The sequence below is a fragment of the Poecilia formosa genome, unplaced genomic scaffold (genome assembly GCF_000485575.1).
Source record: "Poecilia formosa unplaced genomic scaffold, Poecilia_formosa-5.1.2 Scaffold112, whole genome shotgun sequence".
NCBI classification, from domain to species: Eukaryota; Metazoa; Chordata; class Actinopteri; order Cyprinodontiformes; family Poeciliidae; genus Poecilia; species Poecilia formosa.
In genome coordinates, this window is record NW_006800051.1 from 414,705 (window position 1) to 438,991 (window position 24,287).

Sequence of the window (24,287 nt, forward strand, 5' to 3'; positions counted from 1 at the left end):
TGAAAACAGGAGGTCATGAAAACAGGAGGACATGAAAACAGGAGGACATGAAAACAGGAGGACATGAATACAGGAGGACATGAAAACAGGAGGACATGAAAACAGGAGGTCATGAAAACAGGAGGACATGAAAACAGGAGGACATGAAAACAGGAGGACATGAAAACAGGAGGACATGAAAACAGGAGGTCATGAAAACAGGAGGACATGAAAACAGGAGGACATGAAAACAGGAGGACATGAAAACAGGAGGACATCCAAAGTGTTTTTTGTCTCGTTTCTATTGAAAATATCTTAAAACGTTGAAATAACACAAAACTAACTTGCAAATAACTTTTTAGCAACATATAGTTTGTTTTTGTGTTTTTAGGATGTAAAGCACATTGAAAAGCCTTGTTGCTGAAATGTACTGTACAAATAAAATTTAATTGATTGATTGATTGATTGATTGATTGATTGATTGATTGATTGATTTTCTGTCTTTTTCTTGTATTTTATTTTCATTTGTGTCACTTGTCAAGGGACTGCAGATGCAAATTATCTTTTGCTATAATCTGGTGCAGCACATCAAATGCTGACATTTATGTTTGAGTTGATATGGTACTTTTTAAAATAAAGTTAATTTTCAACTTGTTTTAAGTAAATTTTCCTTACTGTTGATTTAAAAAAGTAGATTGGCTGATTTTTTTTTCACATAAACCACAGTAAAAATTGTTATAAGTCAAATAATCTCCCAGTGGAGACATTGCTTTTCATCAATATTAAGAAATTAACTTAAAACAAGTTTCTATATCTAGCTGAATTTTTTTCAATCTAAGTTAGTTTTGTCTTGTTTCAAGTGTATGGAGATAATTTGCAGTAGAAAGAAGACACAAAATAATTGGTAAGATTCTGTGTTTTTGCAGTGAACACCTTGAGATGAGCAAACCAAGCACCATTCTCTACATGTTGTAGCAATACACTTACATTAACTTTATTATTACTCTTCTGTTCCAAGAAGTAGAAAAGCATCAACAGGATCTGACACTCATATTCCCACAGAAACCCAAACAAATGACACAGAACAGACACAATCCTGCTTCAAATCCACAAAACAAATGCAGACAGAACAGCTGAACACCTGGTCAACGTTTCTGTTACCAGGACGAAGCCTACACATCATTTGGACACCCCATAATAACATCCCTTTATGCAAATTTTGAAGTATCACACAGATGGTTGAAAGGAACAACAAATTAATCATAATAATAATAATAATTTCCCTTCCAATACCTGCGCAGCTGCCTGCAAACAAACTCCAGTGACACCTGACCTGGTCAGTCAAGTTTCTTTGTGTAGCAGCAAAGCAGTTCAAAGAGCTTCATGTGATAAAATCACATTACAAAGTTATAAAGTAAACATCATTCAGTCAGCAATTTAACAAGCGTTACGTTTTGACGAGTGCCATCACCAAAATCATACACGTGAAATCTGGTGGTCAGTGTTTCATTTATCCACATGTGGGTGAAAAAACACTTCACATGTTTTACCCTCATGTGGAAATTGATGTAGCTTTTTGATCTGGTCCTGAAAGTGAGCCTGACTTGGCTGTAGATGTGTGCTGCTGACTCTTTATTCTAGATAAAGTGGTCCTCCATTGGTTTGAAGTTTGAAATTATTCAATTTAACATAAATAAACCATTAAAAACCAAAGTATTTACTAAAAATATCCAAAACCATTACAACTTTTAGCGCTTTATTAGCACATACAGTTTCCAAACACACAAAGGAAACCTGTATAATAAACCAGAATAACCGAGTCAGCTTTTCATTTATAATATATGCATTTTATTCATCTCCATTTTACCTCATAATTTGTATAATTTCCACCCATCACACATGATAAATTGGTGTAAAACTGAAGCAGTTATTATGCTAAATTGAGTAAAAACAAGAAAGATGTGCAGAGAGTTGCCAGGTTTATAAAAAAAAAATAACTTGTGGTCCCTCCAAAGCTGCTGGTCTTTGTGTTTTTTTCTCCACTCACCTTTCCCTCTCCCACGCACCTGCTCTCATGCCTCTTTTCTAAAGTGCCTTGCTGAAAGGAATAAAGGTGCCCTTTGATTCATCATTATCGCTCGCTGATTGCAGTCATTTCTGCACACTCCTAACTCCAGTGGTCGTTTTAGCGACGGCAAGCTCACACTGCAGGCCATATTTGTGTGTTTGCGTGAGTGTGTGTTTGCGTGAGTGTGTGAGTGTGTGTTGGTGTGAGTGTGTGAGTGTGTGCGCACTGATGGTGGGAGCTAATGTTGCTGCCAGAGCCGCTGCTGGGTTGTGATGTGGGGGAGGCAGTTTTGAGAAGAACAAAGTTCCCGTGGTGGCGGCTTTCATGCTGCTACACGCAGTAATTGGAGTTGTATACAGAGTTTGATGAAGGACTAAATTTAAAGAATAAAAAAGGGGGGGATGTTTTATTGGAATATAGAAATGAGAGAGAGCAGATGATGGAGGGAAAAGTGGAAGACAGAAGCAGTTGTTGTTGCAGTGTCACTCATGGCCTCCCTCGGGAGTGTTTAGACCTTTAAAATCTCCTCTTTTCCACAGGCAGCTAACACCCCTCCGCATCATCCCTCTCTCTCTCTCTCCATCTCTCCTTGCATCACCCACATTCTCTTGTTTTCCTCCATTTCTCAGTTCATTTGAAATGTTTTTCCCTCCTCCCCTCCTTCATTTATTTCTGTTCCCACCGACTCACATCCTCTCGTTCTCCCCTCCTCTTTTCCACCTTCCCTCCAACACTGAAGCTGCGATTTATAAATAGTTTTACTGTAAACCACATTCACGGGGAGCAGCAGGCGGAATGAAAAGAAGTGTACCAGTTAATTTTTCCCTCTATTTTAATTTACTCGCATGTAGGAAAGCTCATATAAATATCTTTTTTGCAGAATTGGATTGTAATATCCTATCTCATCAGGTTTCAGACTGTTTTATTGTATATTTAAGCATAATAACTGCTAGTGTACAGAAAAAAATTGCTTTTCTTTGAATTCTTAGAGCATTTTATTGGAGTGTGGCTAAATGCAGGGCTACATTTAGTTGTGTTGTTTAAAAATGTGTAAGAAAGACAGAATTTAGGATTGAAAAGAGAAATTTATTTGGCTTGCTAAATCTGTTCAAATCATTAAAACTGACTTTATTTATACTTTGACAATGAACAATGAATGTCATATTAAGGCCAATTTTGAGAAAAGGGGTTCAATTATGGAGATATATTAAATGAGACACAATCCAAACTGATCCTAAATGTACAGTATGCAAAATTCAGAATATAATGTATATTAGTCAAAAGTTTTCAAAATAGCCAACTCAGCTGACTTTGCACCAGTCCCTCCTCCTGAACATCAGGAGTATTAAGTACATAGACTTTCTACCCAACCAAGTTTTTCCCTTCAATTTGATTTTAAAGTTTTTCAATAATCAAATTATATTTTGAACTCTCAGGAACCAACAGATCCAAGCCACATGAACCAGTCCGATTATTCGCTAAATGACTTTTATAATGTAGTTGTCGATAGAACTGACATATCCATTCTTTTAGTATGCGATACATCTTTATTTAACAGTAATAGCTGCTGTGTGGAATCAATGAAAACAAACTCCTGAACATCATTTCAGCCTTTTTTTGTGGAGAGTACTTGTTTTTCTGTGGAGCAGAAATCTGTGTTTTTATAATTCAGCAGAAAGCAGAAAGAGGCAGTTTAAGTGCAGGCCTTGGGCACAGTGTGTTTCTCTGATTGCTAATACAGCCCCCACACTGTATGTGAGAGCGATGGAGCACTTAACACAGGGGGCTGTTATTTCAAATCCATTTAAATTGCATGTGATGCAGTCAGAAATTCAGATCATTCGAGTGTCACTTTGATAGTAGCGTAATGTGTGCGGATTCAGGCTGACCCAGGCGGTGGAGCGAGAAACAAACAGGATGTTATCTGGAGGGAAAAGCCACTGTAGCTTCCTTCTACACGTCAATACGTCCCCATTCGTTCAGTTGTCAATACAGAAAACAAAAGGACACCAGTACTTAATATGCTGATTCAATTTTAGTACTGACCAGAAAGTTGGAGAAAACCTGGGATCTAATCCAACTAACAGCGGATTTGTTGGCTCCACATAGATGTCATAAAAAGTCGAATTTCTGCCTCTTTTGTGTCGCTCATTAAAGTCTGAGCTAGAGCTGCAAACAGTTAATCAACTTCTAATTATCGATTAATATGTTATTAGATTAAAATTAGTTCTAATTACGTCTAACTAGCTTACACATTCTTTTAGTGTTGCAATTTGGCCGCCATCCAGCAGAGGGCGACGAGGAGCCAGTTAGAGAAACAAAGATGGCGGAGCAATACCGGAACTGGAAAGATAACCTGTTCAAACAGAGACCGGTGTTCAGGATTTTATATGCACTTTATTCGGTTCTGTTCTGAAATATAAACACTCGACCAGCTCCTTAAGTTTCACTCTGAAAGCAAACATTCAGCCGAGCTACGAAGACACAGAAACGGGAGGGGAAAACAGAGAAATCATTCAAGAGCAACTAGAGACGGTAACATCTCTGTTTATGATTGTTAGTTGCTTATTATCTTATTTTTTACTTTTCTTTTCAGCAACTTAATAGATTGCTGTTGGATTATACTTCATAAATACACATTTCTTAATGTGAGAAATTATCAGTATACACCTGACACAAGTTAAAAAAAAAAATCAGAGACGGCATAAAAAACTCATACAAGAAAAAACTATTTTTTAAGAAAATGTTCACGTATCGGTTAATCCACAATCGATTGATAAGATCAGCCAACTTTAGATTAACTCATTAATCAATAATTTCCATCCTTAGTCTAAGCTACTGTCCTGTGAGGATGAGGATATGTTTTCTGTCAAATATTAATGTTGTTCTTCAATATATGATGCTCTGTTGTGGTTAAAATGTAATTCTTGGACAAGATCTGACTTTATTCTCCCTAATATTGGTCCTGAAAGTCTATTTTCACTGCAAGATGGTGTCCAAGCTGAACATGCTGTTGCATGCATTGTTGATGTGGATACAAATGTTTCTGAGGTGGGCGAAGTGGTGGTGGAGGCGTTAGTCTGCCAATTACCATGCCAGAAAACCCAGTTCCAGCCTCAGCCCACACCAAGTTTTCACTCTCCAGTTTGCTTTGCTCAAACTGGAAACAGGTTAGCATGGCTGGGTGGTAAAAGCCAGGCATCAGTAATTTGTTTGTTTGTTTATTGACAAGAAATTTAAGATCATAAAACTAATTTTAATATCAGACAAAGATAATCTGATTGAAACAAAATGCAGTTTTCAAAAGCTACACAAGTCAACCTGGGTCTGTGTAAAGTCCTTTTTCAGTTAATCATCAATGTCAGATTTCATTTTCATATTACTAAGGTTCCTAATTAATTTGTTTCTCTGAATCTGGTAATTCCTACAATACAAAATGACATGATCTATTGTTGAAGTGAACTCTGGTACAGTTCGAATGCATATCTAAACTCCAAGTGGACCAGAGACCTCAAAAAGCAGGAAGCGGATGATAGTGCAGGGCATTCTGGGTAAATACAGCCAAAACAAACATGCTACACTAGGGCTAGCTCAAGAAATGGTTCGTTTTTGGGGGTTTTTTGACCAAAGACAAAAGAGAAATCCTACAACTGCTAAAATCTGACACCACTCCATTTTAGTTTCTTCAGAGGTTTTCATGTTGTTTCCTTCAGTGGTTCTTGGTGCAGCGCCCCCACAGGTGAGGAGGGAAACAGGTATTTCTATTAGTTTGGTTTGTTTGACACTTAAGACTGAAAGAGAATCACAGCAGCTGAAAATATAGCAAATGTTGCAGTTTTCTGCGATTCTTCTGACCTTTTTAGTTGCTTTAAATTCAACCAAAAGCAGATAAACGGTAAAAAAATACTTCTGGTTTTCTCTGCTCTTCATACTCTGACCCTGTGCTCCTATAATCTTTGCATGGAGACTGATAACACCCCGAGTTTGATAATATATTTCACACATTTCCATAGTTATGGAAATCAAATTCTCTCTGTGTCCACAAACACCGCCTGGCATTTCCTGCCCTTTTCATTCTTTCATTTCTGGGCTGCCTGGTGGAACAGTGCTGCCGTAAAGGACATGGCTAAATATCGGCCTTGTAATTAGAATATTGGTCAGGAAAACAACTTGCATATTTTCCATATCAGCAAACTTTTCTACCACTTAGATGCAAAAACTTTTTAAAATGACATTTCGACAGTGAAACGTGTTTTTTTTTTTTCTGGATTCAAGCTGTTCGTCTGAGCAGGTGCACAAGAACAAAGTTATTACTGCTTGGTGCACCTCTGGTTTCCCTGCAGAGAGAGCGCCGGTCGTGTTTGATGAGGATTCCTGAAGCGCTTTTTCTGTTCAGAGAGATGCGATGGGCTTCTCTGATAGATTATTAACACGTTTTGCATTTGCCCTCCAACAAACTCCCTGCTTCCTCCATCAATCTTCTCTGCAGCAGTCCTCTCCTCGTGGGAGGCAGCCTCCTCTCACCTCAATTCTGAATTCAATAAGATCTCTGTTCCTGTATTAAATCCTGACTCCTGTGTCACCTGTTGGGAATTTCCCTAGCAGCAGGGTAACCCAGTCTTTGTTGAAAAGCTGGTTTGCTGTTAACTGTATACAAAAAAAAAAAGATATAAATTGTGATCTTTGACACATCAGTTGAGCTTTGAAGAAACTCTTATGTAGGGAGGAACGGATTGAAGCCGTCTGGATGTTTTCTGTCTGTTTCTGCGTCCAGCTGTGAAAGAAAAGCTGCTGCTTTGCCTGTCCATCTAATGCACCTGCATATGAAGAGGCTGCCCCCTGCTGTTTAGGAAGAAAACAAATTCAGTCAATAATAAATCATCTTTGGTTGAGTCTGTCCATCCCACATAAACATATTTTCTAATTTAACCTCATGTCTCGGCTGAAGCTGCACTGATCTTATTTTGAAGTTGCTTTTTTCACATAATGACACAGGAGCCAAATGTGTCACAAGGAGGTCACAACTTCAGCCGCCAAAAACGATCACTCATTGTACAAAAATCTAGACAGGAGGCAAATGCAAAGGTTTTAGCAAAACATGGATTTCCAAGTATTTATTTGCTGAAGTCGGTGGTAAAGCTGTTTGTTTGAGTCAGTACTACGAGATGAAACGCAGACAATAAAAAAGTTGACTGGTGCTGGAAGGGTGCAGACATTGGAAGCCTTGCTAGCTAAAGTCAGGCTTGTCAGTTAGAGGTAGATAGTATTTTTACAAAATGTAGGTGTAGATCCTCTCCCACTTTGTCTCAGACATTCAGCCTGACTTTGATGCAATCCTTAAAGACCAAAGAGACGGGATGTCTCTTAGTAACGTGTTTTACAGTCATATGTGACCATTATTCTTGAGGAGTATTTGTGAGGTCAGACACTGATGTTGGGCAAGAAGTCCTGGCTCAAATTCTACTCATCCTATTGAGATACAGAGTTTGGACTCTACCGAGTTCTTCCAAAACAATACTGTTATTCAAGGCCTTATCAAGTCTACTTCATGTACTGGTTTTGCATTCATGTCTCAACTGCAATTCCTAAAATGTTCCCACAAATATGGGAGCATGAATTCATCATTTCTGAATATTCAGAAACATCTCCAGGAAACACAGAAAGAAGTCTGTTTACCTTCCTTTTAAGCATTTATGATGACTAAATGTTGGTTGACTGAGAATACACACCAAACTATTACCCTGAGTCATGCTTCTGCAAGGTGATAGTGGCAGCATCATGCTGTGGGTATGCTTTCCTTCAAGGAATCTGGTCATCAGATGAATGAAGCTAAACTTGGGATAATCCTGGAAGGAAACCAGTTAGAGGCTGCAGCGATTAATGTGTTTAAACGGCCCAGCCAAAGTTCAGCCCTAAATCCAGTCGAGAGACTCAACAGTTGCTCTTCAGAGTCACTTTCTGTCCAGTCTGGTTGACTTTGAACTGTTTTCAAAGAGGACTAGTCAAAGGTTTCAGTCTGTAGATGTTGAGACTTTGAGCTGCACCTGCAGCAAAGAGTAGTGCTAGAAATTATTGATGTTTTATCATTTTATTTGTGTTCCGTCACATGAAATTCCAACAATATTCCTGGAATTGTGATGTGGTGGAATGGTGAATATCTGTAAATACTGGAACATGAGTGAAGTCAGGGTTCAGACACCGCAGGTTGTCCTTTTATCATCTCTGTACCAGAGACAGTGGTGTGGGCACGCTTCAGTTACGCTGAGTAAATGGGAAAAAATCAAAACAAAGGACTAAATAACTTGTGAAAACCTTTCAGCCTCCCTCTTTGTTGTTCCTGCCAAATTCCCAGGGATAGTCGGTGATTGTGCCGAGGGAACGCTGCGTGCAGCTGCTGCCGACCTTTTCAAATAAGAGCTCAATCTGAGCAGCTTTTACAGTCAGTTCAGATTCCTCACATCCCTCTGGAAACCATAAACAAATCCTTAATTAAAGAGAAATGACTTGTTCTGACTGGATCGAGTCGGAGCTTTATGGCATTTTTACGGCAGGAAGTTCAGAGCTGCCTTTATGAATTCTTTATGTTTTATGGCTGCGCTGCGTTGTCACCCTGTTTGTTTGTTTTACATGTTTTGCTCTGCTTCGGTTTTATGAAGCACTCCTGAATCACACGGCTGCAAATTATTCCTTCTTCTCAGCAGGAGAACGCATAAAACACAAATACCGCCAGTGAGCAGCATTAAAATGCCGAGATCGGCCTCATGAAATTTAAATGAACCTGTAATAACACTTTGTTTCCTCTTTCTCTCCCTCCCTACCCACTTTTCACCGGTATAAGAAGAGAAACGAGAACCTGTCCAGGAGCAGCAGACGGGCGCTCTGGTCGGAGGCGTCTTCGGCACCATCATCTTCATCGGGATCATCATCGGCATCGTCTTCCTCGTAAGGAAGTACCAGCAGGACACGGAGTGAGTCTTCCTCACTAATTCTGCATTAACTTAAACGTTTGTTTAACCTCCTGAGCAAACTAATCCCTCCTTCTGGGGCTGCAGCTCATTAAAACTTATCACACGTCATTAAAGGATCCAGCAGTGGTGACTCGGTTACAAATCCGGACCTGAAGTTTACGGCACCAACCCGGTTCAAGGTTCCCATTTATCCTCCTCTGGGCTGCAGCTGAGGACGGAGATTTATTAAACCTTCTGGGCTTTTGCTCCGCGTTTCAGATGAAATTTTCCAAACTAAAGCTCCATGTAGATCATCAGGGTGTTTTATAAACGAGCGAGCAAATGGGAGCTCCAGCATTCATTATGCGGTGATTAAAATTTGATGCATCCAAAGGAAAAGGTGCAGCATGCAGGCCATCAGTCAGCCTGTGAAACAGACGCTGCTCGCACCGTAAATCAGAACAAACAGAAGAAATCTTTGGCTAATATCTCAAACCTTGTCGGTTTGAAGAGAAAAGACTCTGCTGTTATTCTGTAAAATGTAATTTTATTCTGATTTTAGAACAGTTTTAAAAAGTTTGTGTTGAATGTAACAAACGTATGGATGAGTCTTCCAGGCCTTATGAAACTGATGGAAAATAAATCAGTGATGTTGGTGAAATGGTTTGTTTTTCTTATAGTGAGCAGAAAATAAGTTGTATAAAAAGGGACATTTATTTTTTATTTTGTTCATTTACAGTTTAAAATTAAGATGTTTCATCAACATTAGTTTCAATAAAAAATAAGTTTGAGAAGTAAATTTCTTAAATCATAAGCAGTCACTCATATAGATACACCTTCATATGTTAAGATAATAATAATAAAGTAAATTAATCATATTTGTCATGAAACAGCACTCATTATACCTTCATATAATATAATATTTTTATTTTCTCAAAAGTAAAAATTGATCCTCTTTCTGGTTATTTTAGACAGATTATTATTAATTTTAGCAAAGCATCCTCTTTAGATTGTTTGATTCTGAATTTGCACGCTGACACACCAAAAGTTTTGATTAATTATAATAGAGAATAAATTAAAACTGAAGTTTTTCAATGTGCTAAACTTTGACAGGATAATAATTCCCCTTATATGAATCATCAAGTTCTATTGATTTTGTTGCTTGATTATTTCCATTATTTTGGGCCATAAATAATAATAATAATAATAATAGTAATAATAATAATAATGTTGTCTCCATTCACTACTTTTGTTTTGCAGTAAGTGTAGAGCAGGAAACTGATGTTGCACTGATTCTGTTTTATTTATCGGAGCCTTCAGTAGAAGTTGATTAGCAGGCCTAATTGAAGCCAAGCCCATCCTCTACTCCACCTCAGCACCACTAATAACTCATCTATATTGTTCTTGCTTCAATGTTTGTCAGTGATGATGTATAAATAACCATTAGCATGCCTTACTAATGGAAACTAATGAAATAAACCAGCAGACAGTGCTTTAAATAGACCAACTATAAGGCAGATTGAGCATCACATCAATCACTCTGAGGGATTTAATATATTAATGGCTGTTGGACTAAAGTGCCCATATTTAAGAGTTCAAACATAATTACGGCCAGCAGAGAAGAGCTCAGATGTTCAGAGTAACTGGAGAGATAATGGAGATTATCTGACAGAAGTTTTAGATCTTCTAACAGTTGGACCCGAGTTGAGAAGAACGGGATCTGTTCTTGGTTCTGTCTTGATTTTGGTTTGCTCCTTATTTCACGGTATTGGAAAAAAAAAAACGAATTTTACATCCACATCTGCTGGGCTGTGACTTTAAGCAGGCTGGTGCTGCTTTGGTGCATTTTTTAATCTGCATTTTAAGGTTTTTGTTGAACCCAGTAGAACTTTTTCTTCCACTTTCCTTACCAGAGAGAAATACCATTAAGTGTACTGGAACCATAGAGGAAATCTATAACCAAAATGTTAATTATAGTCTTGAGAGTTTAGAAAGAAAATATTTAATATCAATGACATTCATTTAGCTCTTCAACTTAACCGTTTCAACGATGAAAGCAAAGCAGTTCTGCTCAGTCCGAACGGTTTCTTTCACGCCCATAAAGGATTTCTCCACCTGTGTTTGAATTGATTCAGTCATCCAGTAGAAAAAAAATCTTTAAGCTCACTAAAATGTATTTCTTTCTCCAACTGATTGCTGGATTTTCTGCAAAAACAACATTGACTGAACTGCGACACAAAGGGACATCTTCAGCGGTCAATATTTCATTTCTGTCCTTCAGCCTCTCAGCGGCCAAAGTTGTCCATCTTTTAAAACACAAAGGAAAATCTGATGTCTTAACGAAGCGAAGATCAATAACCACATTGCTTTTCCCCTCTCGACCAATCAGGGGTCCTCCGAAGCACAAGCCTCCTCCTCCGGTGAAGGCAGGCAGCTCAACGGAGATGGTGAGTGATCGGCGTGGCTTCAAATCAATCCTTATTGTCACCACAGTTATATTATCGTCTCTCACACACACACACACAGATACACACAGTCCATTTGGGCAGTCATAATGGGACTAATGGCTATTGATTGGAGATCTCAGTTGGCTTCCATGTGCCCAAATAATTATCTTGGTTTGTAAAGAGCACCATTAGAGCACTTCGTTATTTTCCCTATCATTCCTTCGCATTTTGGTGCGCTTATGTAATGTGACTAAAAACTCAGTAATTTTATGTTGATTAGACATGGAAAAAGGTGCCTAATGGCTTTTAATGCCCTGGCTAAAAGGACGGTTCATGTGGTTCAGCAGCGAAAGGGTCTTTTTTAGACGTTTAAAGGTTTTTCTGTGAAGCAGCACCTGTGGTACATCACCAAGGCTGTGACTCCTAAAGCTTCTGGTTTTCAGGGCGGTGAGAGGCGACGAGTCTTCTGGCTAAATCTGAACGCTTTTTAAATAATACTCTGTGCTGCAGCATTTATAACTCTTTCACTTTTGTTGATAAAGTTCTCAAATTGTTGTACAACATACCCACATGTGTTTACTATGAATGACTCTGATTGAAAACCCTCTCAGTTTATCGCAGACTTGGTGAGTTAATGTCAAAGTAGAGCTGAAACGATCAATCAGGTTAATCGCAATGAATCAAGATTATTAACGATTAATCGTTAACTGGAGCATACAGACTGAAAAACGACCAGTTGCTGAATGAACGACACAGTCAGAGCAGTAATTATACCAAAACTGTTCAAAAAATATGCATTTTGCATTTAAGATATAAAAAAATGAAACTTTGTCTGTAATTAATCTCCTCCAGTGTCGCCTTGGCCTGGTTCAAATTCAGTAAATTAAATGTCTCATTGAGCAGCTTTTGCTATTCAGTTATTTTTTGGTTAATTGAATAATAATCTCCACATCAATCCTGCACTGTATTGATGTTGCATCAAGCAGAAAGAGCTGAGTTTTTCACATCTTGATGTTAAAAGTATTTTTTAGCTCTTAATGCATTTGTTACTACAAAAGATCAAGTTTATTCTGAAAGATTGCTATTTTGCTGCAGATTAAACAATAAAATGTTTATTTCTTTATCTAACAAAGAAACGCTTAGGCCTATTTGCATTTTTAATGTATTTCTAATATTATTACAGATTTAGGTCAGTGGATCCTCAGTGGCATCTATAACTTTCTTGACTGATGTCATGCTTTTTCAAATTTCTAAAATGAAAAGTACAATTATTTTGTATTTAAAAATACATAATACATACAATTATATCCAGTCTCCTCTTTTTTCTTTCTTTTTTTTTTTTTTTTGCATAATGAGCGAGTTTTGTCCAGTGTGAGGGTCGGCTAATTGAAGTTTCAGGCAGCAGATGCAAATTTGACAGAATAACTTCTCAAGCTTACAGCTGTTATCTTGTTAAAGGATAAATGATAGTTTAGTGCTGGAGCAGCTCAGCCAACTGTTTGCTCTCAGCTGCGTCTGTGGCTGCTGGCGGCTGGAATGGAAGATTTTCTGCTGAGATGTGAATCATAATTTTCCTCTGAGTGAGTTGACATCAGGGTTCTCCACTCTGGTCCAGATCAGACATCCAGACCATGAAACCGTCGCCTTGCAACCAATCAAAGCAATAAAAAAATGGAAATAGTCATCCATTACATCTCACTGTCAGCAGAAGATCTTTGTGAAAAGTATCTCAGCAGATCTGATCCTTTTAGAAGATGTAACCATTTGGTGCATCAACCTGTTCATACCAACATCCTTTTATGACTCGATAAATCAGGATGTAGTTGAAAAGTAAATTCAATTCAAAAATTGAACCTTCTATTAGATTTCAAAGGAAAGTTGAGTGAAAGGAAAAACTAAAATGGAGAAACATACAATGAGTTTTACGTCAGGGTTGTTTGTTGGGAAACTAAGTACAAAAAAATGGTGAAAAACGAGTAAAGTAACTTTGTAGCTCCTGTGTGGTGGTTCTCCAAGTTTTCACTTCGGCTGTGCTTTGCTTACCAATCCTTCATCCATCCATTTTCTTTACACCCTTCTCCCTCAGTGGGGCCGGGAGGTGCTGGTGCCTATCTCCAGCTAATGTTCCAGGCAAGAGGCGGGGTCACCTGGACAGGTCGCCAGTCTGTCACAGGGCAACACAGAGACACACAACCATGCACACACATTCATACCTAGGGGCAATTTGGAGACAGTCATGTTTTTGGACTGTGGGAGGAAAACCCACACATGCACAGGGAGAACATGCAAACTCCATGCAGAAAGACCGGGGCCGGGAATCGAACCCAGAACCTTCTCTATCACACTTTTTCCTTCCACTCAACTTCATGTCATTGTGCTTGGATACAGTTTAAATTGCAAAATAAAAGACTTGGAACAAGCGACTGGCTTGTTTCATTTAAAGAAACACCTAAAAAGGCCTAAATAAACCTTAACATCTGTCACAGCTTTAATCTGTGGAGGGCACAGAAGTTCCCCAGTTTTGTTTGAAGTGAGCAATTTATGAGCCTGGTTGGGTAAAAAAGAGAGCAAGAGTAAGAGAGCTGAAGTAATTTAGGTCAAAATGCATCTGAGGAAATGTAGTCAAAGTGCCACACTAATTGCTTAATTGCAGTGGAAAAACAAGTGTCTCAAAGTTCAAGCCAAAGCTATTTTCCTTTTTAAAAATTATAATTTTCAAAGGGAGTCAAAGCAAAGTGTCTGCTCTTTGTATGTAAATGAGAGGCTGTTGAATGCACCAAAGCTGAAGGATACGATTCAGTGTTGGTGCAAGTGAAGGGTTGTGCTTCTCTTTTCAAAGGGTGTGTAGTCCGACTCGGAGCGTTCCTGAAGACAGCTGTGTTATCTTCTGAACAGATTCTGTTGAATTGTTTCAAAGGCCCTCTCCTGTCTTCTCCACTTGACTGCTTGTTTCTGTGCTGTTTTGTGTTTTTTGCTCTCTTTCTGCGCTGATTTGTGTGCATGCAGCTGAACAAGCCGTCAGAGCCGCCCACAGCCACAGAGACTGTGCCTCTGAGCCCAGGAGAGGTTTACTACGAGCCCACAGGGGGAGAGCCTGTCACAGTAACTAACACACACTGTTTATGCACAAACACAACGTGCACACAGATCCAAACCAATGTTTTTAAGGCTGGCAGACGAACAGTGACAGAGAACTGCATGCATATGGACCAGTATGAGCTATCCGCTTTGTTCCAGTCACTCACTACTTCTTAAAGGAACAGTTCAGATTTTTTTGAAGTGAAGTTGTGTGGAGTAGTAAGGAGAAGTTTGTAACTGTATACCGAAGCTTTGAGTCCTTTAGTGTGAGAGTTCTGGCATCAACTCTGACTGCAGTAGTTCAGTATGGTCGCTTAAAGCAGCAGTATGTGACTTTTATAAAACAAAAAATAACTGGTTACGTTCTTTGTTAAAACTGTCTCTATGTCTCAGAGTAATATGAGAACAAAAGCAACCAATCAGAGCGAGGAGGAGGGACTTAGCACTGTTAATCATCCTCAGGTGCTTCCTGCTCAATATGCTAATGGTGGAGCAACAACTTACCATTACAGAAAAACCATTTATCAACCATGCTAACTAGCATTAGCATTCACCGCAAGCTTTGCTAGCTGCAGTGTAGCTGAGAAAAAAAGGGAGAGAGAGAGAAGGGGATCACCCTTCTCTCTCTCCCTTGGCGCAGTGGGAGAGAGAGCACCCACTGCGTGGCAGCGGTGATTGGTAGCACTAAGACCCGCCTCCTGGCTCTGATTGGTTGTTCCTATTTAGCGCTGGAAGAAGTAGTATTACTGAAGTACTGTTAAAGTAAATGAGCTTCATCTCAACTTCTCCAGTGTTTGTTTTGGATGTTTGCATTATTTTTACTTTCCACCCTGACACAAATTAATTCCACTTCTAGCAGAAAACCTCCAGGATCTGTTGTAGTTAAAGGCAGGACTTTCTGCAGTTCTTCAGAGCTTCATGCTTCACTGCTCCTCCTCAAACACAAGATGCTTTTCTTTGGCCAGACGGTTCTAGTTCAGTTGGATCTTACCAACAGATGTGGTTCCAGCATGCAGAGTTTTCCTTGCTCTCCATCCTGGGCAGGAATTTATTAATATCACCCCAGCAGGTCTTATTGGCTCACAGGAGACTTTGTCCCTCGTTTTCTTGACAGGTTTTTTTAAATCCAGAGCTTCCTGTCTCTGTCCTGTGTGGTTCGGTGAATTTCTTAATGATACTTTCCTTCCAGTTCTTTACTAATTATCCTCTTTCTGCCTTGTGAGAAAGCTGCAAATGTGTTTTTAGGTTTAAACTGATTTTGTTTTGCTTTTGGCATGACGCTTTCTAAACTGATGTTTCAGCTTTGGCCTGACTTTACAACACCAAGCATTTAAAGGACATCATCTCTCTAAAACTCCTGCTTGGATAATAGTTTTTGATTTTTTTAATGTGCATAAGTAAAATAATGCAAGCACAGGATAATTGAAAAAGCTGTGTTAAATTTGTTATGCTATCGCTTTGGAAATTGTCATGCAGCACCTTTTAAAGCTTTTAAGTGCAGAGCCGTAAAGATGTGATTGTGTGCTGCTGAGATGGTCAGTTTTCCAGCCGGTTCTATCTCCTCTGCAGGGATTAAAGGCCCCATCAACACAAACGCATTTTGTTTTAAAGCACATAACTTTTGCTAAGACCCCAATTGGCACTCTTTTAAACTTTGCTGACCTCGTCTTAGTTTTAGGGATTGCTTTTTAGATTGAAGTCCAGAAAAAAGGAAACAATGAAGCAGAACCCTGTGATAGATTCCTGCAGTAAATGGTTTTTATCGGTCATTTTGTCCATCAGCGCTTTATTAGTTCGCTTTAAACTGAACTGTTTATACGAGCAACTAAGAAATCTCCAGATTTTTCTGTTATTATTGTTGCTCCTCTGTTCTGTCTGGAGCCAAACTATAGTTTTCTTGCTGATTGGCTCTTATGACCCAGAGTGAATTCTCAGATTGTTTAAAAAACAGCTGAGTCTCCATGTAGAGCTGCACAGACCAACTGAGTGATAAATATTGTCTAAATGAGAGATTTTCTCAGTGCAAAAGAACTCTTCTTTTCCGTCTTATCTGATGACATTGCAGGAACATCTGAGTTAACCTGTTTTAGAGAAACCATTGCTTATTTTCTCTTTAGCTTCTCGTAGCCTGGAGCCAAGTACAAATGATTACCTTGTGATCTCACAAACCTCTTGAGAATCCATCTTGTCCAGAGTGCAGCGTTTTTCTTTGATCTTTCTTTTCTATACTCTAATAATCTCCAACAAATCAGTTTTTTTCTTCCTTTTTTAAGAAAGGTTTCTTTCTTCAAGAATGCCTTGTTCTCCCAGACTTTTAAATATATTCCACTTGTTCACTGGAACGTTTTTCTAACTTATGACGCTAGAGAAATGTGGCTTCTCTAGTTTTGAATACAAAGAAAATACTTTCTCTGTCGGTTCCAGAGTTTACGTATATATGTGGATTTCTCTTTTTGTGCTTTTAGAAACTTTCAAAGAATGTGGGAACTAGATTGTTTTTGTAAAGACCTGAAATGCAAAACCTTGGGATTTAAACTTGAGATGATGTCTGTATTTATCTTTATGATAATAAACTACAAAAGTTTAATTAAGTTATTTGGTTGAAAGAAAACTTTCATTGAATTATTTCAGTTCAGGGTGTTTAAAGTTTGGTTTGGGCTCCTTTTCCAGCCCTTAAAATGATTTTGTCAACTGACATAAATTTGCAAGAACAGTTGATGTAAAAGAAAACATTTAAGTATATTTACACTGACAAATCTGTCTTTTATTTACATTTTCTCTTCTTTTCTTAAAGTTTTATTTTAATTGTGCGCTCCCATTTATTAAATTCACCTGGATGCGACGTGTTTTTGAAGAGTTTGCAACATTTTCTTCAAATGAATATCAGTTTACAGATCCATTTTCTACAAAGGTCAGACCACTGAGTGCTTTTTATCAAAATATTGCATGTAAGGTTATTATTAGGACTACAAAAAAATGCAAACTTATTTTTGAAAAAGACTTCAAAAATACTCATGTGGCAAAAAGTCTTGACAGTGATGAAGAATCGCCTAAATAAAATATTTAAAAAATTATGTTTTTATTCATTTTAAAGTTAAATCCAAACTAATAGGTAAATAAAATAAAATCAATGATTTTTTTATTATTATTTTTTTTACAGTTCCCCCAGATGCATCTCATCTTGGCCCTGGTTCTGTCCAGAAAAATATCAAAATGGATATTATTTAAAAAATGACTCCTGATTTCTTTGGCAGGAATTTTTGACGAAGCTGAAAAAACTATTTTATTTTATTTTATTTTGTTTTATTTTATTTTATTTAAGGGGCCCTTGCAGTAGGTGTTTATTGCCAACACTAACCACCAAAACATTACTGTTTGTAAATTATTACATTTAAAGAAGAAAACATAAATGAATATAAATATCTGAACAGTTTCTGACTTGAGTTTTTCCTGATAAAATGCTGTAAACATGACCTTGTTGACCTTTTTTCAGATGCTGGATGAGGAAGCCACCGACGCGCTGAACGGCGGAGCCCCTCCGGTCCTGAACAAGGATGGCTCTGATGGTCACCACGGCAACGACTCATCCAATCACGGGCCCTCGTCCGGCAACATTCCTCGTGGCGAGAGCTTCGTATCGACCCCCATGTATGTGTAGCCGTAGCAACGAAACCACAACAGAGGCACACGGGAAAGTTTCAGGTCACCTAAATTAGAAAGGAAAACGAAGGGAGAGGCCATGACACCTGTTTCTGCTTTTCATTGTAAACTTAACCTCTAAACTTTTAAAGTAATCTGCTCACGGATGGTTTTCTTGCGTTCACATTTCCTATTTGTGTTTACATCGAAGCCACAGCTTGTAACTCGGGATGGCTAACAAAAGTATCAAGCCTGTATTTTCCTTTTTCGGTTTTCTTTCTTTAAACACTTGTGAAATTCAGTTAAAGTTTCTATCTTCTCAAGCCAGGAAGCCTTTGAAATCATATGTGTTATTGCATAAGATGAGGCGGGCTTTAAAACCGCATGCAGAGCCGCTGTATAGATGAACCGGAGCTCTGATTGGTTAGTTACTCTTTAAAATCCACATTTCCACCAAAAACAGTCAGAAAACTGCCTATTCCTGGGATTTAATATGAGATGTTTTATGCAACGTTTTGTGCCATGACGTTTAACATCATCAAATTGTTGTTAAAGTGTTAGAGGGAGGCTGCTGAGTCTCAGCTTGTCTGTTTACAGCCATGGGACATAATTTAAGAAATTTTTTCTTTCAAAACAAGATTGTAACACTCGTCTGACAAAAAAAAAAAAAAAACGCCTTAAAAAATTCCTCCAATCTGTTCAGAAAGTAACAAACTCCCATATTCCTGTCTGAGAAACACACCAGTGAAGAAACGGTTCTACCAGAACGGGTTCACACCCTTTTTGCTGTTTTTTTACATTTTTCTAACAGAAAATCAACAAACACCCTTCATAGCAAAGTGAAAACATGTTTTCAGACATTTTGGAGTGTTTTAAAAATGTAAACATAACACTCCTGGTTTAATACTTTGGAAAAGCAACTTTGGCATCAATCGAAGCCTCGGGTTTTGTTTGAAACGCGAGTCTTTCAGGATGTATGGATTTTTCAGACAATCTGAAATCTGCTTCTGAAGGCTTCCTGCTGCCATTTTGGAAGCTGAATTATCACCTGAGACTCCAAAACAATCCTTGTGTTTGGTGGTTGTCTCACTCCGATGCAAAGCAGTGTCCCAGTTTCTGCTGCAGAAAAACAACCACAATGTTTACAGACAAATCTTTAAATTTTTCTTTAAATATGAACCGTTAAGTCTGAGATCTTAAGTAGATAAATGTATAAATCATCTTCAGTCAACTGAATTTATCACAGTTGGACTCTAATTAAGCTGCAGAAAGCTCTCAAAGTGGCTCCATTTTGAGTGAAATAGCAATCGGAGGGTGTACTTATGTACCTCTGACTGAAAACCATGTTTTCAGTTTCTTGGTATGGAGCATTTTCACTTTTTCTTTTTTTAATAAAACTATTTAACCTTTAAACAAGTCTCTAATATATGTGGAAAAGTGAATTTTCTGGTGGCGTTGTTGTCTGAGCAGCAAAGCCTTCGTTAACGTGAACAAAGGAGACGAGTCATAATTCGAAGCTCTGTAACCTGGCAACATCCCATAATTAAGATGCCGTGATCCGTATTGGTTGTGTTAATTGCAAAATCCCGTGGCGCTGCAGCTGCGTAAATCAGCTCATAGCAATGCACAACGTTGGGGTTCATAAAGATTCACCAACTGTCACACAAAGACACATTCCTCCTTTCAGAAATCACACTGTTTTTAATTATTTAAAGTATATAAATAGACTGTCATAATGTTTCAAATCTGAGCATATATTGGAGAAAAACTGCCATTAAAACCATTTCAACCATTTGAAATGATAAACTATTCTGATATATGCAGAACATTTTGCTTTTTAGCTAATAAGGGAAAAAATCCAACCTCCCTTCATCCTGCTGTATGTCCTCTGGCTGAAACTGAAATTGGTCAACACAGATGTCAAATGGTACCAAATGATAAAAATTGTAAATAGCATTGATAATATTGATTTATAATATATTGTTGGTGACATGTGTATACATAAAATAAACAGGTGTAGGTGTTATTAGTGCCTCTGTACAGGGGATGGAAGTCAGCTAAACGTCAAACGAGCGACTAAAAAAACAAAGTGTATATTACTATTTTGCTTTTCACAAGTCCATTAAAGTCGTCACTTAATACGAAGATGTTTTGAGTATAAAAAAATAAATGGTGTGGATTTTATTCCTTGTTCATGTTGCTCTGCATGGCATGATCAGTGGCTTGTAGAAACACTTTCCCGAGGCTGTTTGCCCAAAAGAAATCTTCATCATTTGTAAAAGCATTTCTGAATATTGGAAAAGAACGCTGCTTTTCTTTTTGTTTTGTTTTTTTTACAATCTGTGTCTCGATGCATCTGTCATAATCATGCACACCACAAGCTTAAATCTAATTTAAGGCGTGTGTTCTTTTGTGTTGTGACAGCTCCCCAGGCTGCCTGTGTTTGTCTTCAGCACAAATCCAAAAATACAGTAGTCACTGAATTTCTCTCAGCCACAGAGTGCAACACACAGAGAAATGCAGTTTGTTTCTTTGTTTTTTCCTTACCACGCTTCATCTTCCTTGAGCCTCACAAATTGTCCTGAGTTCATCATGTCGGCTGTCAGAAAGCAGGTTGGAGCTGACCGTCTCGGCTACAACCAGCACAGAGCTGGTGGATAAACTGCAGATTTCTAGAGCTGGTCATGTGTAAAAGCTGAGTGAATGATGAGATGGATGATCGCTTACTTTTTATGAACCACAGGCACCTAATACATTTATTTCCTGAGATAATAAGGGAATAAAACTTACAGTATCTATGTTTAGTCAGTATCTTTCCTGCTGTTGAACATCCAATGTGACCGTAATGTGAAGAATCATTAAGAAATTATCACTTTGGAAGCTACACTGCAAAAACACATTTTACCAAGTATTTCTGGTCTAGTTTCTAGTACAAATATCTTAGTACCAAAACTAACTTTTCAGCATGATACAGGAATTTAAGTCAATAATTCATGAAAAAGTACTAGTTCCACTGAGATTATTTTTAATTTTTAATTCCTCATTATTAAGGAATTGTTTACTTAAAACAAGCTCCTATTTCTTGCCGAAAAGTTTCTTGAAATTCATTTTTGTCTTGTTTCAAGTGTACAAAGATATTTGCACTGGAAACTAGACAAAACATACTTGGTAAGATTTTGTGTTTTTGCAGTGTAATCGATACTCCAGCTTATTTTTAAAACAATTGTTTACAGACTCTAGAAAAACATTAGATTTTATCTACTTTATCCTATTTGTAGCAACACAAACATTTTACAGTTTAATAGACCACATAACTGTTATGAAAAAGTGATGAAGCGTTTTTTTTAAAAAATCCTTTAAAAATCTAGTTTGTGATGTAAACGGTGCAGTCAGTTAACTTTGAGGGGAAAAGTCCCATTTGAGAAGCTAGCTAACTGAAATTTAAGCTAACAGCAACTCAATTTACACAAGTCAAAAAGGTTGTGGCTGAACAGTTTGCTTTTGATTTACAGAGGAAAACAGGTAATTGTTGTTTTCTCTCAAATTTCTTCTTCTGTGAATTCCAGCTCAGACTTTGGAAATCGACAGGTCCAGCTGGCTGTTCTACGGCAAAACAGTATAGTATCTATAGCTAAATAGATGGCGCAGATAAACAAATATCAGGTAAAAGTTGTAAAACATTACTAATGTAGGATTTCTTCATAATTTTAAAAAGTTTTAAGTTAAGTTATTTTTATAAACATAATTTTGCTTCAGATTGGTCCTGTTTCAAGTAGCTGTTAGCTTGATTAGCTGCTAGCTTGATTAGCTCGTAGCTAAAGTTAGCAACTTCCATAATTTCTCTGATTCTTCTAGTAAAACACGGCCTGTTCGCTAGCAGTAGAAAAACTAATTAAAGAAAACAACATTCACCACCGGGTCTCCTTTACTACAGCGTGCTCACTCAAATATTTAGTCTATTTTCAGGAGGAAGTAGCAGATGTACACATTTATTTTTAAGTGAAGTTGGAAAATTTCTAATATATGAAAAGTAGTTGCTTTTCTTTAACTGTAAGTTTTGATTCTTTTCTGAAAATATTTAGTTATGGAGGGAGAATGCTAATGGAGTAAAAGCTTTTCAAGTTCCTCTGATTGTAGGCTCTGATGTTATTTTTCTTTAAAGGGAATGTCTGCATGCTGCATGGATATTTTGGGAGAAAAAAAGCTGTTTCCATATTTTGCAGAAAAGCTTGTGTCACATTAGCAGCCCAGCTTTTTAATTTGCTTTTCTGTTGCAGTGTTGGACAATCATGTGTGATGTATTTTATAGCCCTGCCGCAGAACAAAAAGCTGTCTTCAAAGAGGGAACGTGGCGTTTTTGCCTCTTTTTGTCTGTAAATTAATTTCACAAAATGAATGAATGTTTAGTTTCCTGTGGATTAATGTGTTTAATGTGTTTGCCAGCAGGCTGCTCTTGATAGATTGAGGAAAGGGGGAAAAGACAATCATCAGGACACATTACATCAGAGACCAATGACACTGCAAGCGTTCAGTTATGAGTTTTGGCTCTGCCGTCTCATTGGAGAATCATTTGGCTTCACCCAGCGCCTCACGTTTAAATGCGGTGTGTCATTTAGAGGTACCTTGAAATGTATGATTTGCCAATTCCTGATGGTCATGAAGGTCGACACTTACTGCGAAATCTGAAAAGAAATCAAATGTGTGAGTCTGTGCATGGGCCGACAGGGCTCCACGTTCATAATGAGGAGATCCTGCAGTAGCTCCAGACGGATCATTTAACAGATGAAGAGTTTGTCCCTTCAGTCGCTGCTTTGCACTTCGGCCAAGGTGCTTGTTCGGTCTCCCCACCTTCACAATTACGGGTTAAACGCCACAACCATAAGCTGTGCACGTCAACGATAAGGTTGATCAGTCTGAATCCTCTCCTTCATTAAGCCTAATTATTCCAACATTTTTTTCCTCCTTCTGTCTCTCCTCTTCATCCTTTGTCACTTCAGCGTTTCGTCACGGAGCCAGACGTGCCTTCTTTTGTTATTTTTAGCTTTTCAATTCTCACATTTTATTCTTTTGACAGTAGAAGCGCTGATGAGACGAGTAACAAACACAGGCTGTGTTTGAAAAGGAAAATAGGAATGCTGAAACAAAGCCACTCTCATGCACTGGAAATATAATCATATCTTTGTGAATGTTATTGATTTAGTTTCATTTTCTTATGTATCACTTATCATTTTGTATGCTTTTGGGGAATTATACTGTATATGTTTTTCAATTCACTGTCTTGTCAAATAAAATGTAAATCAAAAAGACTGTGATCATTATTTCAGGAAAAAAGTAAATATGTTAGAAATTATGAGGAAAAAAATCTGCCTACATGAAATCATAAGCTCATTTTTATTCATTCTGAATAACTGCTTATAATCTTCAGATTAGTAAAACAGACCAAGCATCTTTCAAGTTTCTGTTTTTGCTCTACACTTTTAGTTTGATTTATTTCAGATTTCTGGTATGAGACAGATGATCTGTCATCTCCCAGTGCTACCTGGAAACAGCCAATCAGAGCCAGGAGGAGGGCCTTAGTGCTGTCAATCATGGATGTGCTCAGCTGATTCCCACTTGCTCTCTGCAACAGGCTCCTGGTAGCAGAGCCTGCTGCGAATGCTCAGGCTAATTAAGATGGCCACCAATGACGACGGACAAGCACTTCTCCTGAAACTGTAAGTTTTCTCAGATATGAGAAATTTTCTACAAAAAAACTGAAATTTCTGAGTTTCTGAGATAAATCTCAAAATTTCAGCGGGGGGGTTCTAGAAAATTTCTGGGATTAATCTCAACATTTCACTTTTCTTGCAAATTTTTAACTTAAATCTCAGACGTTTTCTTGTTTATTTAGTTTTTTTCTTTAGAAAAATTTATACTGAGCTAAAAAAAAAAAAAATAGAGTTTTCTTTTTGCAAATTTTTGACTTTGAATTCAGACATTTCCTTGTTTTTCTTATACAGCATTTCTGGGATTGACCTAAAAGAAATTTGAGTTTCTTAAAGCAAATTTTCAACTTGTCAAACTTAGAAATGTACTCCTTTTTATTTTTTCTACAATTTCCCTAATCCACTTTAATAAAATTAAGCAAAC

At 37.8% G+C, this 24,287-nt stretch overlaps 1 protein-coding gene across 2 annotated transcripts in view; it reads left to right on the forward strand.

The window, feature by feature from the left end:
* Nucleotides 1–20,340, forward strand: part of pvrl2l (PVR cell adhesion molecule related 2 like) — a 311,115-nt gene extending 290,775 nt beyond the window's left edge. Inside the window, exons 7-10 of one of the 2 annotated variants that reach the window (XM_007559980.2) lie at nucleotides 8,886–9,015; nucleotides 11,384–11,441; nucleotides 14,448–14,543; nucleotides 18,013–20,340. In XM_007559980.2, coding sequence (XP_007560042.1) covers nucleotides 8,886–9,015; nucleotides 11,384–11,441; nucleotides 14,448–14,543; nucleotides 18,013–18,177 — 449 coding nt within the window. In that variant the 3' untranslated portion in view covers nucleotides 18,178–20,340. The remainder of the gene's footprint in view (nucleotides 1–8,885; nucleotides 9,016–11,383; nucleotides 11,442–14,447; nucleotides 14,544–18,012) is intronic. The other variant, XM_007559982.2, reaches the window with a different exon arrangement.
* Nucleotides 20,341–24,287: the final 3,947 nt, after the last annotated feature.